This window comes from Copadichromis virginalis, linkage group LG5, assembly GCF_057382275.1.
Source record: "Copadichromis virginalis isolate Kocher_CV1m ecotype Utaka linkage group LG5, C_Virginalis_male_GT1.1, whole genome shotgun sequence".
NCBI lineage: Eukaryota > Metazoa > Chordata > Actinopteri > Cichliformes > Cichlidae > Copadichromis > Copadichromis virginalis.
The window spans coordinates 39,986,090-40,002,173 of NC_140622.1; the positions used below are offsets into that span (position 1 = coordinate 39,986,090).

Genomic DNA, 16,084 nt, shown 5'->3' on the forward strand with positions numbered 1-16,084 from the left:
CCAAAGCTATTCTGGGAGCCAGTCATGCTGAAACACATCTGACATCACTTTAATGGTCGTTGGGACAAAGTCAACTAAAATAATCAAAAAGTTTCATGATTTTTGCCCCAAAAATCTTTTAAAAAAAATCTTTTATCTATCGCCATCTTTGCCAGTTCTCTCACCTTAGCTGCTGCACACTGTACGGATAATAAATGGATATTCTTTGGAACCATATTTTTATAATGTATTGAAAATATTGTGCATAGCATTGTTTGCGTAATTTCCAACCGCCTTCCCTGTTATTCAATTTCTCAAATGTAGAATTTAAGTTAAAGCACTGCTGCATGGATAACATGTAGAGGTCATTATAATAATTGGGCCTATAATGGGATTTGTGTGAGGTGCTGCAGCACTTGGGTTTGAAATCTGCTGAGCGTTTGGTGAATTCAGGAGCCTTTTGCTCCCCGTGTGTCTGGAGTCCCTGAACTGTCGCATATTTGCACAGCTTTGTGTGCTCGGTGCAAAAACACACCGATTTACTGTGTTTCTTATGTTTTTGCCTCCTCTGTGGATTTGTTACTTAAACAGGTCAATGAGCAGGTGAAAGCCTCGTGCAATCAGTATATGCAAGGCCCCTGCTGACTTTAGCATCTTCTAGCTCAAGTTATATATTAATATTATTTTTGTAATATATTGTGACGTTGATTTGAAGAAGCCGTGAGCCTTGGTGAGTTCTCCGTCACCTGTGGTGTCCCTCAAGGATCTATTCTTGGCCTGGTTCGATTTTCTTTACACCCACTCCCACTGGGATCCACTTTTGGAGAGCTCATAATAATTTTCAGTTTCATCTATATAGCACCAAATCACAACTACAGCTGGATCGAGGCAGTGTTTAATGTAAGATCATCTGTTCCACAAAAGGAACCCAAACTCTTTGCAGTTGCTTTTAGATTTTTTAGGATCTAAACTCAACAAACATGCAATAAAAACCTGCGCATGACTTCAGCCAGTGTGCTGACACTCGACACAGACGCCACCATCGAACACTGGCTGTGGTGTACCGGCCTACAGGGAGGTCTCAATATGTTGTTACATCAGCATCAGTTTATTACTTCCCTGTTTATTTTAAAATTAATTTTAAGGTTTCATTATTTACTTTTAAGCCATTAAGTGGGCAGATTTTCTAACCAGTTGCTTTTCCTGGTCTAAATCTTTGACCACTTTTACACTGATGCTCAACACATACTGCATACGGACCTGGATTTTATTTGAGGTATAAGTAGGCAATGATATACTTATTATGTATTGTATATGAAGATTATTATAGATTTGTTGTTAGACAGTGTATCAGTGTTTTGATATGTACAGCACTGAAATCTTCAGATTATATTTAATTTCAGGGAATGTTAGGAAACCGTTGGACCTGTAAAATAAAGTGTTACTACATCCACGATAGCTGCATTTCTCAGAAACGTTTTAAAAAATCAAAGATGTTGCTTTGCAGCGTCTCGTTGCTGCCGTTTCTTCTGAACGACCATCTCTGAGTGTCACCCAGATCAGGAGTGGCGGTGTCAGATAACTAAGTCTACCTTTAAAGGCAACTCACTGTTGTCCGAAGCCACCAGAACATCGTCCGCAGACCTGGGACAACATGACACAGACTTCTGTTCACTTCTTTGATCTTTTTTCATTCCTGGCGACCAAGTTTCTCCTTTTGTTAAACTGAAGCTGACACACAGACAGTCATGAGAGTAGGAATGTGGAAAGAAGAGAAACCAGGTGCCAAAGTTGACAAATCCAACAACGGCAGCAGAAATGAGACACAATTCAAAGACAGTTTATCCCAGGTCTGCATATCCATAAAAGAGGACCTTTCGCCCTCTGTGACAAACACAGAACTGAGCTGAATAAATACGTTTCAAACTGAAAGAGCTGTGGACAGACAGTGTCCTTCACATACTTTAAAAATCTCATGTACATATATCTTGTCTCTATGCATGTCCCATAACTAATATGAATAATCTGATCACAACAGCATGTTTTCTTCCTGTATCCTTCTTCACGTTGCACAAACAGACATCTGCTGAGAACACTGTAAACAGCTATTCTTCTGTAAATCTCAGTAAATATATACAAAGACTTTTCTCCCAGAGGATTAAAGTAGAGGTGGTGGTGAAACTTTAGTAAAGAGTGCATGATTTAAAAATATCTTTATTTTTAAATCATGTAAAATACGATGGAAAATTTACCAGCTCACCACCCCTCCTGTGTGAAAACTGAATCCTCTCTTGAAGTACTGCAGGCCACTCGAAAAGCTGAACTTGCTGCTTAACTGAGAAAAAACCTCCATAAAAATTTGTTTTGTACAACTATTCCAACCTGATGAGGATGAATGAACACAAGGTCTGGTTTTACAAAGAGATTTTAGTTAGATTTTCTTTTTTTATGGTTAAAGCGTAAAATCTGTATTTTTAAATAAAAATAAAAAATAATCTATGAGATCTACAAACGTTTAAATTTCACTGTTCAGCTAGTTAAGGTTAGCTGTTGATCCAGTTTTAATTAAATCCAAATTAACCTCCTTATACCTGTCAGAAAATTTAAAAAAGTACAATATCTGAGTTACTGAGACTATCACTCTGTAGTAATCTGAAAGCTAAATCTGAGATTATACTGTAGAAGTATATATAAGCCTGATGCAAATTTCATCTTATTGTGGTTGAAAAAGTAAAATCACAGTCATAGATAACTTTTAGATAAAAAGTATCGTTGCATTAATGCATAGTTTACCTTTTGAGACAAAGCTGTAAATACAGTACAGCCATAAACATGAGTGTAAAATTAAACTGGAATGACACCAGATAATTACAATAAGCAGATTTAACTAAACCAAATATTTCACTTAGACTTTAAAATCTAAAACATTGTTCTTAGGATCAGAACATTAACTCTAATAGTTAAATACAAATCTAATTTTAGGAATTTTTAAATTACAAATTTTAGCAAATTAAACTAGCTAGTGTCAGTATGACTTTATTTCAAATGGACACGTTCACTGACCTCATAATATTACATTAGAATATTTATTATTTATTTAAAAGTTTTCAGCCTTTCACATCTGATTAGTCCGACTGAGAGGCAGCATTCAGAGGTCTAATTGAGCCTGACGTTAAAGGTAAGCAGACTACAAGTCTGTCTTTGTGAAACCAGCCCTCAGTCACTCATGTCAACCTTCACAGGAGCCTGAAAAAGAAATACGAGTCAAGCGACCCACCGTAAAGCTGGCAGCTTTAACCCGAAAAGTGCTGAAAAACCAGCACCAAGAACTGCATGAAAAGTGTTTCTCTCAACATGAACAAATACTGCTGAAGTGCCCTGGAGCAAGGCACTTAATCCCCAACTGCATCGGTGCAGCGACTCGGCGGCCTGCGACATGTAAGAAGATGTAAAGAGATTTTTAATCTGCCTGCTACCGTCATACATACAGTAAGTACATGACAACAACACCGACATTAGTAATAATGCTGTGTGCGAGCTAAATAACAGCACTCTGAGACTGCGGATCAGCACCGAGAGCGAGAAGAATGACGTAGGAGACCGTTATTATTACACGCGTGTGCGCTGAAGCGGGGTGGGAACCCCTCGTTAGTGTTAGCGGCATGAAATGTTTACTCCCTCAAGGTGAAGACACTGCAAGAACACTACAACTCTCTATCTCCTCCTCGTCTCTCAGAGCAGCTATGACAGCGCCGAGCCTGGAGCTACGCTATTTACAAACCACAACAAACAGCCAACTACCAGCTTAACAAGCTCGAGGATCACACGACATCTGCCCCACGTTTCCTCCAGAAAAGTCAGGAAGGCAACCAGCTAATATACCCGTCGAAGCAGTTTACAGTTCATCAGCTCTGTTCATGTGCAGCATGTCTTTAAGCTCCGTTTTTAAAATTAAGATTTCAGTGTGACAACAGTATTAAACACTGACCTGCTGAAAAAGCCTCAAGCTGAGCATTTTCCTCGTTGCTATCAAGACGTTTTGACCAACAAGAGGAGGATCTGACTGCATGTTATTGACTAACAACGTGACCCATATAATGACCATAACGTGTTTTAATCACTCAGACGTGAGACGAGTGACCACAGAGTCAACAACAAAGTGTTTACTGAGGTCACAGCGAGGAGCATAAACGTCTGCACGAGTCAAACCCGGGCAGCCATCAGAAACTTTGCTTTCTTTTTACACAGAAGTGCACCATGAAAAACAGTAAGTCACCTTTTTGGTCATCAAGAACTGACAAATAAAGTCATCTGACCAAATATCAATAAGTATCGAAGTTAACCTTCTGTTCATTGTACAGCCAGCTGTTTGTCCTCTGCACGACTGCGGTACTTCGTGATATCCCAACAGAAAAGCAGTCAAACTGTCGGCGCACAGCCGCTGAAGTTGGTTCACGTTCTGAACCTTAAAGTTTCTTGTACGCCTGTGAGAACGGTGATCGTTTCTAACTCTTAGTGGAGCCGCCGTGTTTGCTTTTGCAGCATTTGTACATGGAAATCTCCGATAACACCCAACCTACTGATGACAGCACACGTGACCCCGTCGTTCTCATTACTTTTCAGAGCGCAGCTTTTCAATTTTCCTCTTTTTAAATTTCACCCGCCGAGGAGCTCTGTTCAAACCATCGAGCTGAGAAAGCACAAAGAGAAAAGACGCGTTTGGTCCTGGAGGCAATTTTCTTTGGATAGACGTTCGTGTTTCCGTTAGCTACACGACCCTCCCAGCAGACTTTTTCTGCATGCTGTAAACAGGCTTAAAGGTAAAAAAGCAGCAGAATGTCTTGTTCTGCATTTATTGGACACCTTCAAGGAACAGATATGCACTTTTCCAACCTAGTCGAAATAGTGCTGCGGGGTATTGAACGCCATCGATTTGTGCTGAATGCTGCGTGTGCTGAATTGCTCTCGACAGCAGCGAGTAATTGCAAGGATATACGCCGCGAACACATTCAATTACTGCAGGACAGAGAGCTTTGTGGATGAGCTGACGAAGGCAGGGTAGAGAGAGGGAAAGCTTTTTAAATGTTTGGGGTCTTGAGTAGGTTTGTTGCACCTACTTGTGCAGGAATCACATCATTAAGTGTTTTAGGAACAAGATAAAACAGGGACATTGTGTTTGCCTGGGCTTAAAGCAGGCCTGTATAAATGTTCAGCTGCGTCTGGATAAACAGTGACTCAGTCGGGATGTCCCAGCGGTGTTTTTTAGCTGGAGGTGCGAGGTCACGGACGGGGGACTCCAAAGCCCCTTTGGGGAGCAGAATGGCCTCCGCGCGACCCATTATGAGTCATGTTAGGAGGGTTAATGGCATTTAAATGAGCAGCTTGTGTGTTTAAATAAAGCAGCCTTTATAGTTAGCACCGCAGCGCTGCTGGAGTGTTACATAACAGCACTCAAATCTGCTTCTTTGAGGGTACATCGCTGCCTTTGCGAGGCCAGATGGATAAAACTTTTCATCAAACAGCACAGACATCTTTATGTTGGCGTCCTGCTCGGCAGCTGTTAGAAACGTCCAAACTTACGCCCTAAAATTTTTCATTTCAAAGGATTAAAATGGAAACAGATTGGATGTAGATTTCAGTCTGTCCTAACAAACCTTAATGTACCCAAACACATATCGTATAACTTCCCACTTTAAATGCATCCATATAACTTCATATTGTGAGTTGACTGAGCATATTTGCACAAAGCTAACACGTAAAGATGTTTAAAACCATAAAACCTGCCAAGTCAGAGCTAAAGACGAAGAGGAATATTGGCACTTTTTCACACCACACTGTAGCCTCCACGGTGAAATCGCTTGTCAAATCAAATTTATCGAGTTAGTGGTGCTCACTGGACGTGACAGAGGCCTTCGTACAGATGGATTTAAATCCTAAAAAAAAAAGACAGGAGAGGAGCCCTGATGGATTCAGGAGGTCGAGGGGGAAACGATTAGAAGGACAAAGAGACGAGAGGCCGGACGGATGAGGAGAATTACAGCAGGACAGCGAGAAAAGACAGTCGGATTAAAGCGAGGGATGCGAAGGGCATGTAGCCCCTATTAGAGCTTTGTGAACAGAAGTACTTCATTAAGCTTGGTCAATGTCGCGGCGCCGCAGCCGGCATACTAATGCAGACCCACGCTCTCCAGCTCCCTGCAGTCAAACCTCTCCTTTAACTTTGTGTTTCCTCCCTTTCTTCACTGTAATTAGTCTTTCATTAATGACATTTATAGAAAACTGAAAATATGCTTTGGAAGAAACATCTCTGCGAATTTGGTAAAGTTTCCACCAAATCATCTTTCCATCGTGTTAATAGACTGAAGGTTGCATCTGGTTTAACCGCATCCTGCAGAAATGCTCATGCTCAGTCTCTCCTTATGTTGAACTGACGAGGATACTAAGGCTACGTTCACACTGCAGGCGAAAGCGCATCAAATCCGGCTTTTTTGACCCTCTGCGACCCATATCCGATCCTGGTGTGACAGTGTGAACGGCACAAATCCGATATTTTCAAATCCGATCTGGGTCACTTTCGTATGTGGTCCTGAATCCGATACCTATCCGATGTTTCAGAAAGCGACTGCTGTTTGATGGTCACGTCGCATTAAATCCGTCTTTTACGTCACCGACACAAGACAGACGCCAATTATCAGCGCCGGAGAAGACATCGCGAACGCTTCCTGGACATCCAGCGTAGATGTTAGTGACAAGACAACGTTGGAGAAACGTGAACATTTTATTTGTACTGTATAATCTGCAGATTCTGACAGAAATCTGCAGCTATCCTTTGAAGCACCGCTCCTCTAAAACAGCAACAAGGATCATTATTAGGTTATTTACATTATTATGTGAATAACAAAATAACTTAAAGCAAAAATTGGGAAACGTAAAGTCCGAAGTCTTTATATTAAGGCCATCAGTCAAACAATATTGTTTGCTCTGGGTCTGAACAGAGCGCGTTGTGTGTGACATCATTTTATTTGTAGTGTGAACGAGCAGACAAAAAAATCGGATTTGATCAAAAAATCTGAATTGAGCATTAAGACCTGCAGTGTGAACGTAGCCTAAGTATCCCTCACCAGGTGACCCGTGCAGTCGTAAGTAATCGGTCACCACACCGGTAAACATTCACAAATTTTTTCTAGTTACAAAGAGGCTGCCGTCTTATTTTCACTCTGATTGGGTCACAACTAAAATAAGTTTGATGTGCGTGCTGTAGTAAAACACAAAGTCAAAGGTGAGAATAAATACTGACTATTATGTAACATTTAAGAGAAGCTCTGAAATCATTATTAATCACATGTATGTTCAGAGGAGGAAGAGCCAATCAGACATGAGGTTACTTTAAAGTTCATTCCTCAAAAATAAACCCTTACAATTTACCCAGTGATATGTTTGTAGCTGCATAAACACGAGTAGCTTTTCTCTGCGTGTCCAGTAACAACAGTCCGATATATTTTATAACATATAAAAAGGGACAGAAAGAAAATCTCCTGCTGGTAAAAAAGTTAAGTCAAAGAAATGGTTTTAAAGGAACTCTGAACTTTCTGTTGTGGTTAGCACCACTGCTACATGCCATGAAAGGAAACAAGCACAGCGAGGGCATGAATCCTTTTTCCTGGTTCATGGTGCTTCATGAATGATATTTTCTACAATCATTAAAAAATGTCTCATGAGGCGTTTCATGGATTTATAGAGCTCCTTAAATCTGAGAGGATGTTTAAGAAGTTTAGTGTTAGCATTTTGCTAAGCTGTAGAGCTTTTCCACGTCTATACGCCGATGACTTGCTATTCTACGCCTGCAGAAACCAACCAGTGTAAACAGGCAGTGTAAACCAGTGCATTTGCTTTTTGATTTTAGATGGACCAAGACAATAGTGATGTTTTTTGTGAATGATGAAAAAAGAGAGAAAAAGATCCTCTTTGACAGTTTAACATCTCAGAACAGCTGAACGCAAATCAAACAAACATCAGTGATCCACGGAGAGATCCTTGGTTTTTTTGTTATGGCCTTTCTACCTATATTCTATTTTCAAGTTTGATATTTGAAACTGTTTCTCTTTTTTTCTTTAAATTTCATCTGACTTGTAGCAGTTCACATATACAAGTTGTTAAAACAAGCTTGGAGGTGATATCTGGCTTAGAGGAGCATCTTTCTTTCTCCACTCTTTTTAAATTTTCACTGAGCAGGAGAGCGGTGTGTTGTACGTCGCAGAAGAAGGTTTCAAAGTTCATACGATCCCATTTTAAGTGAAAGCACAACCAGAAAGATGCATTTTGAAGTCTTTTAGATCGTTCTGGATGTGCTATAAGAAACAAATCTCTCCCACTCTGAGCCAGAAATCTGAATCCACTCCCAAAAAGACATTTTGAGTGAGCCTACATCTTTAAGCAATCGTTAGCGTTTTGTCCTTTGCTAGCATTTTTGGCCATTAGCCTACATTAGCTAGCTAACGCATGACTACAGCTCGACCGTCCTTCAATCCACGACCTTTGACCTATTCTGAATCAAGTTGGCTGTCATACCCACTCCTGAACAGGGTATTTATAGTAGTGCTGTGTCATGGTGTTTTGCTGCACTCCTTTGTTTTTAAACTGAAAGATCGTGTACACGAGCACCAGGATGCACAGCGACAGAATGCAAGGGATCACCACGGCGATGGCATTGACTGTCGGGGGGACGTCGTTGATGGTCACAATGATGCCGACATCATCCGGGGGCAGCTGGCGTTCCCCAGGGTTACCGTTGTTGCCGGAGCGCTCCATGTCGGACTGGTCGCAGCCCATCCAGTCACGCAGGATGGACTTTGGATATCCAGGCTCCACAGTCAGCTTCTGGTTATCGAATTTCCAGTACTCCTTCCCCTTGTAGAAGTAGGTGTAGTCTGAGGATGGGAAGATGCAGGGGCAGGAGGATGGGAGAGTGATATCAATGAAAGACCAGAGCAGAGGAATCAGTCAGGTGAACTTTTTTTTTACTGAAGCAAAAATAAACAGAAGACACTGAAAGTACAGCAAATTAAGCAACTACCCAATGGCCTCCGACACTACAGGGACCCAAAAGACTTGAGGATATGTTGCTGTGCCTGATAAACGTGGCTTGGTAGAGACACACAAGGTATCTTTGGGTATGGGCGCATTGAACGTTTTTTTCAGATTAGTCCAATTTAGTTTGTGGAAGGACTGGCAGTGCATTTGTAGGTTTGTGTAGAGTTTTGGGAGCTGTTCCTCGCTTTCTTTACTTTAAACCAAGCTAATCTGATTGCATTCAAAACCAGTGGCAAAATAACAGCGTTTGAGGCAAAGCTGTAGACTGACTGCAAACTATTCATTGGCTGGACTTTGGTCAAGTCTCCTTAAAACTTGTTCCAAAAGGAAAACTGTGACATTCAAGACACTCTGCTGCTTTCGAGAAAACACGTGTTCAACATTTGTTGCCCTCCAACAATTCTTGCATCTCTTTATCTGTTATCTTTTTATATATTAGAATAAAGCAAACATAAATAAAGGCTTCTTGAAAGAATGAATGACAAGAGAAAAAAAGTTGCGACTCAAATTCAGGATCTCCAGCCAATGGTCGCATCCCCGGGTTGATGATGCTGACATCAGAGACGAAGAGGCGATGATTATGAAACTAAAGCTTATCACACAATACATGAGCCATAGTTTAGATGTACATACATATAAATGGTTCTAATGTGTTATCACAAACAAACACGCTCCAGTAATACTAGTTATTGTTGTGTTTGTCATTGAGGCAGGACACAGAGGCTCCACCACCTCGACTTCTGTGCAGTTAACTTCATACCTGTTCATATGGAATTTCCACATATTTGACGCACTTTAAATATAGCATCTTGTAATTTCCAAAACGCTGTTTGTTTAGCATGTAGCTAAATAGAAATCAGCACTAACCCCTAAAGCTATTTGATTTTGACCTGCTGGACGTTACGATGTCAGAGTCATGTGCCCAACCTTTTAGCTTTTTTAATTAAGAAGAATCGTGAGCTTCAACATAGCCGCTGGATCATCGCCCTGCAAGCTTCAGAGCTCCAGCTGTGAACCATCTTAAACATCTACTGTGGTACCACAGGACCACAAAACAAACACTTCTCAACCATATTACACACATATTGCATGAGCAGCTACTGGTTCAGTGTCAGAAACACTCGAGGTTTCTCGGGTGAAGTGGCGCTGCACTTACTAACACCAAACAGCGATTAACAGGAAACTCCTCAAAAACTGTCTCCGAGGGAACGAACACGTCCATGCACGGCACAGAAAAACGCCGTCCTCCACTCTGAAACTGTAACTCATCCGTCTGCAGCTCTGGTGTGTCCCTGTGGTGGTGGATCTTATTAGAGGCAGTATCGTTTCTGCTGTGATGTGGCGGCTGTAGGCAGCGACCATATTCTGGTCCCAGCAGTGGATGTTCTCACTGAAGGACGATGTTATGCAATGCCTGCGAGACGGATGCTGTAACAGGAAACACTCAGCGACACGTAAAGAGAAGAGTGCATTTGTTAACTAATATTACTGTTTTATAAATATCAGCTGTTTCCTCTTCAGGCGTGTGGAGGCAGCCCTTCAGTTCAGCAAAGAGACCATCTTATAAAGTCATGCATTCAGATTTTACTGTAAAAACAGAAGCAGGTGGTTGGACGTTCTTTAAAAAATGAAACAACTTCGGGGCTCAATGGATCCTCCCGATGGATCAGTTCGTCTCCACGGTCACTTAAATCCTGTTTGTTGTTACTGGATGTGCCAGCTATGATGTCACTAGAGCCCATCATCATTTAACTGGTGGTAAACAAACCAGATCCAGTTTGTAATAAAAGCTAACGTTTGCTCTAACATGTTGACACGCTGCTCGTCTGCACACACGCGACGGTAAAGACTGACTTTGAAGGTTTTTCTGAGGACACGAGGTGTCAAACATCACTCTGGTTGTTGCTCTGGAACAAATTCTCAATATCAAGTTGTGCAAGATGATGTGCAGCGTCTGGCAAAGCAAGAATTTCTGACGCAGCGACTAAAACACGGTTTGAACCCAGCTCTGTATGTTTACTCCTCCACAGACTCCACTGTGAGGGGATCACATGCCGAAGTAGCAACAACAGAAAACACCCACAGGGCTTCTTGTGCCGTCTGCCTTTTCGTCTGCTCCATCACCTCCGAACAGCCCCGAGGAAACCAACGCACAGTCGCACACATTTGTCTGTTGCCTCTAAAGTCCCTGCAAGACGGTTTCTCATCTTTGACACCACACCCGGCTGGCCGTGTCGTCCTGTCACCACGTCGCGCATAGATCGGCCTCAACTCCACAGAGGAAGCCGCAAGGTCACAAGGTCACCGCTCAAGGAAAGGAAGTGACGATGGACAGTTTTCTGTGTCTCACACCTCTGTCGCTGCATTTTATGACCCTGCAGCATAAACAGCTGACTAACAGGGTTTTTACTCAGGTGTCCGAACGTACACGAGTATTTTTGAAAACGCAGATTTTTATATGCGTTTGGACCTTTCGTCCACACGTAAACGGCGTTTTTGATCACTGAAAACTGAGATTTTCAAAAACTCAGTTTTTGCGTTTACGTGTGGACGAGGAAAACGGAGATTTAGCAGATAGAGACAAAACACTGCTGCTGTCAATCTATCTGCAGTTTGTCCACGCTTACATACACACACAGTTACTGTCCCTCCATTTACACAGACAGGCGTCAGAGTGAACATTCAACACAGACGCTCTCACAGTCCTGACGTCGTCGCTTTTGAATAAATGAAATTGTTTTAAATTAAAATTTGTGCATGCTGTATGCATTTGGTTCATTCCTAAGTTGTGAGTCTACACCAGCCAAAATGCTGTTTTTGGTTATTGACATTTGAAATGATGACTTGAAAAGTAGCACAGAAGTAAAGCCTGTTTACTATTTCCCGCCCTGACTTCTAGACTTCTGATTGGCCAACATTTCTACACGGCTAGGATTTGGCCTGTTCTTGACAACGTTTGACTGCGTTTTTGCTGTTTACATGTGGACAGAGATATTTTTCAAAACTGCACGTGTGGACGTGGCCTCAGTGTAAATATAAGCTGCTGATTGTGACTCTGCATTGCAATTCTTCTTCAGTTTACAGTCAGCTGAGTTCTATGGAAAATGGAAATGGATGTATTTTTCTGTCAGCGCTATGTTAAAAGTAACGTTGTTGCATTAAAATTGCTTTTACCTGATGTCTGTATATTATGTAACTGACTGGAGTCAAACTCTCATAAAAATAGAATTTAATTCAAGGAAGTTTATAAGAAAACAAATGTAGGAGACAAACGGTAAATATGTTGGAAGAAATTATTGCTGTCTGCGTTAATCTCGCTAAAATGACAACGCCATAAATGCATTAATGCGGCAAATCTCTGTTAGCGAGGTACCGCGGATCGCCCCGTGTGTGGGGCTGCACGGCGTCAATGGCTTAGCACGGTTAGCTCGTTTAGCTCGTTGACACGCTGATGCGTTAATATCAAATGTCCAAAACCTTTTGTTTGATCTGTAGTAGAAATTCTTCTTCAGCTTGCGCGAAAATCAGTGTCAGAAAAGTTTGAACATTAACACAGAATCAAAACTAAATTATACTGAAACCATTGTTTTTTCTCGTGTTTTGAAATCTCTCAGCTCCAGTGTTGCCGTCGGGCACGAGGCGACGCTGAGATCGATGAAGGATACCTCCAATTTGACCGGATTTCGTCTCACGCCTGAAACCAAAAGAATAATTAGCTGCCACTCACATCCCTCCCTGCTGATGAAGGCCCCCTGCGGAGCGTCCGGTATTCCCTTCCACACAGTGATGGGTTTGGGGTATCCTGCGTCGGTGGTGTGCTTCTCCTCGTTGTAACGCCAGTACTGGTCCCCTTTGAAGAAGTACGTTTTCCCGACTGGCTCCCACCGCAGCGCCGTGTCGATGCCACTCTTGGGGAGGGAGCTGCCCAGCTCCACCAGGCTGTGAGGGTACCCTGGCTCAGCCGTCACCTCCCTGAACACCCAGTATTTATCACCTGGAACCAGCGTGAAGAAGTAAGTGAGCATTTTAATATTTTCAGTTTGTGTTGTGATCTTACAGAAGCAGCAACAGAACTGCCATAAATGCAGTTCATTTGATGTCCACTGGGGGCTCCAGTGAGTCAGGCCCCACAGACCCAGCAGGTTTAGTCTTTACGCTTAGATTCAACCATAACGACCTGGCTGCCTCCATCTTCTTTATACAGTCTGTGGTTCTGAGCACAAATAGCTGCTCTCAAACTTTATTGACTTGAACTAAATTATTTATCCTCCAAACAGTCTGAGAAAACGTGTTTCTCCCTCAGTTTCTCAAATGATTATTTAATATTTGAAATTCCAGATATAGATCATGAACAATCGATTGTTCTCTGGCAGACAGCCGATCCGTCTGCCAGCTTTTCTCTTTGTAGGTTTCAAAATAAAGCCGCTAGCTGCCAGGAACACTAACAGAGGCGAAAACACGACCTCCCCGGCGTCGTATCATAAATAAGAATCTTTATAGATACTCTTGTTTTTGGCGGTGGGGTTGCACAGGACAAAAGACTGTGAAATTTAACAGCCGTGGTTAAAGAGCGTCGATTTCCACTACAGCGAGAAAACAAAGATTAAAACAGCTGCTCTGTAGCTTTGTTAAATATTCAGCTCTCACTGTTCGGAAGAAGGATATGGGCGAAAAGGCAAAGAGACATTAAATAAATAAAAGTACTCCACGAAGCCCCTTTTAAAGGCTGATTAAATATCCTGCTGTGACAGACGCTCCTTTAGGAAGCCTGTACTGATCATCTGGAAAAACACACACAGTAAAAACAAAGATTAATACAAAGCCACTGAATCCCAATTATGTCCTTTACAGACACTAATAGCTACTCAGCAGGCATTTAAAGCAGTTTGTAATGTACATTATGAATTAATGGGTAGATTTAAGCAGGAAATTACAGTTTCTGATGTTTTTTTAATGTCTTTTACATCCTTTAACTTGAAGGCTTCTAAACTGGAAAGTTTGATTCAGACTTATTTAAACATTTTGGTACAAATATGTGTTCGTCCTCACAAACATGAGAATAAAGCTTTGCAGTGCGTGTGAGTGTGTGTTCACATCTTTGTGGGGACCAAGACTTGTAGGTTTGCTACGAGTTTGAAGCCATTTTTGAGACTTAAAATGTGATTTAAGTGTCAGGGTTACAATTAGGTTATGGTTAGGTTGGGTTAGGGGAGGGGCTTGTGTCAATTAGATGCCCCCACAAGATATGAATACCCAACGTGTGTGTGTGTGTGTGTGTGTGTGTGTGTGTGTGTGTGTGTGTGTGTGTGTGTGAGAGAGAGTCAGCAGCTGAGAGCTCAGACAGAGCAAAGCTATTAATTTCTGCTCCTGGCTGGCAGAAGACGTCGATGAACGAGGGGTCCAAAAGTCTGAGAGCACGGCTGAAAATCCTTCACTTTATTTCATTTACTTGAGAATTTGTCACCAAACGTTTTATTGCAAATGAAAATATGATGTGACGGCGTTCCTCAGAGCTTCCCGTCACTCAGTCCTTGTAAATGTTCAGTGGGGTGAGGTCGGGTTACCGCAGGTTTTTCTCTCCTCTCGTCCTGCCTGTGACACGTAAATCAATCTGGACAGTTGATTTTGAGGCACGTCCTAAAAAGCACCTGGAGCAGAGAGGAGGTCGCACAGGTGTGTCCTTTTCACCTGTGGCATGAGGCGCCCACACATCCAGATCCTGTCAGGAGGAGGACTGCTTCTTGGATCTGTGTTGCTATCCTACCCAGCTCAGCCCCTCCCATCAGCGACGTGAACAGAGGATGAGCTGGTTAAACAGTCCATCGATTCTGCTTTTACATACTGAAGGTAAAAAACACTTAAAAGGACACGCCCACGCGTCCTCCAACATGGCGTGCTGAGATTGATTTCCGGTTCACAAGCAGGAGGAGACGAGGAGGGGCAAATTGGAGAAATGAGAAAAACCCTCAGCCAGAGTGGGTCTGATCCTCTATCAGTGCACTTCCTGTTTTATTTTGAAGGTTAGACGTGACTTTTTTCTCACTGTTCTTTCCTGAGAGTCCGTTTGACTGTCAGCTCCTCGCACTCCTCGTTTTTCTGGGATGAACCTCCTTGTCCGTTTGAGACGTTCCTGCTGCCATCGGCCTGCAGCGCTTTTTGTTGTTAATCATTAATCACGTGTTTCTTTGGCTCTTTTCTCATCAGTGTGACGCAAATCTAAGATTAAGATTTGAACACAAGTGAACGTGATGTCCTCAGGAGTGATGCAAAGACAGAGTGTGTCAGTGCTGACGGGAACGTAAGAAAGAGTGAAAGAAAACGAGAGACACAGTCAGCAGGAAGGGGACGAGGGGCCTTTGGGCTGGGTGCTTCCCGCCGCCACACCATTCTCTATTTCACACTTTATTAAATATCAGGAGAAGGCGGGCATGCACAGAGCAGGACAGAGCCTCATAGCGCTGAAGCAGGTGGCAGATTCTGGAGAATTTTTCAGCTTATCAGGTAAAATCAAGAGATTTTTTTAGAGCAGGTAAATTCAGCCTCAGTGAAAATGAGAGACAGAAATCTTTAAGCTCAGACTGAAGGTGGAGGAAGGAGTCAGACCTGAATTTATATTCCTCTGTTTAATTCTGCATACCTTCTCATGTAAACATCACACAACTGTTAAAAAAATCTGATTTAGATTTGGCTGATGTTCTTATCAACATCATCTTTTGTGCACCTCAGGATGTCTGTCACTGTCACGCTAACAGAAACTGACCTGAATTTCATGTGGAAATGATTCAGCAGTGTTGGGGAGTAACATGTACCACTGTTACGTATTTAAAATACAAAATATGAGTAACTGTATTCTGTTACAGTTACCGTTTAAAAAGGTGGTATTCAGAATACGTTACTAAATACATTTTGGGGCATGTAATCTGTAATCTGTAGTGGGATACATTTTAAAAGTAACCTTCCCAACACTGTTATTCTGGGTGTAAATGCACTGATCCAACATTGAAAGGACAAGAGG

General features: G+C 42.1%; 1 protein-coding gene across 2 annotated transcripts in view; it reads right to left on the reverse strand.

The window, feature by feature from the left end:
- Positions 1–7,623: 7,623 nt before the first annotated feature.
- Positions 7,624–16,084, reverse strand: part of mmp24 (matrix metallopeptidase 24) — an 80,277-nt gene continuing 71,816 nt past the window's right edge. For both annotated transcript variants that reach the window (XM_085457806.1, XM_085457805.1), the window contains 2 exons: positions 12,797–13,063; positions 7,624–8,906 (listed from right to left, as the gene is read on the reverse strand). In XM_085457806.1, coding sequence (XP_085313932.1) covers positions 8,542–8,906; positions 12,797–13,063 — 632 coding nt within the window. In that variant the 3' untranslated portion in view covers positions 7,624–8,541. The remainder of the gene's footprint in view (positions 8,907–12,796; positions 13,064–16,084) is intronic.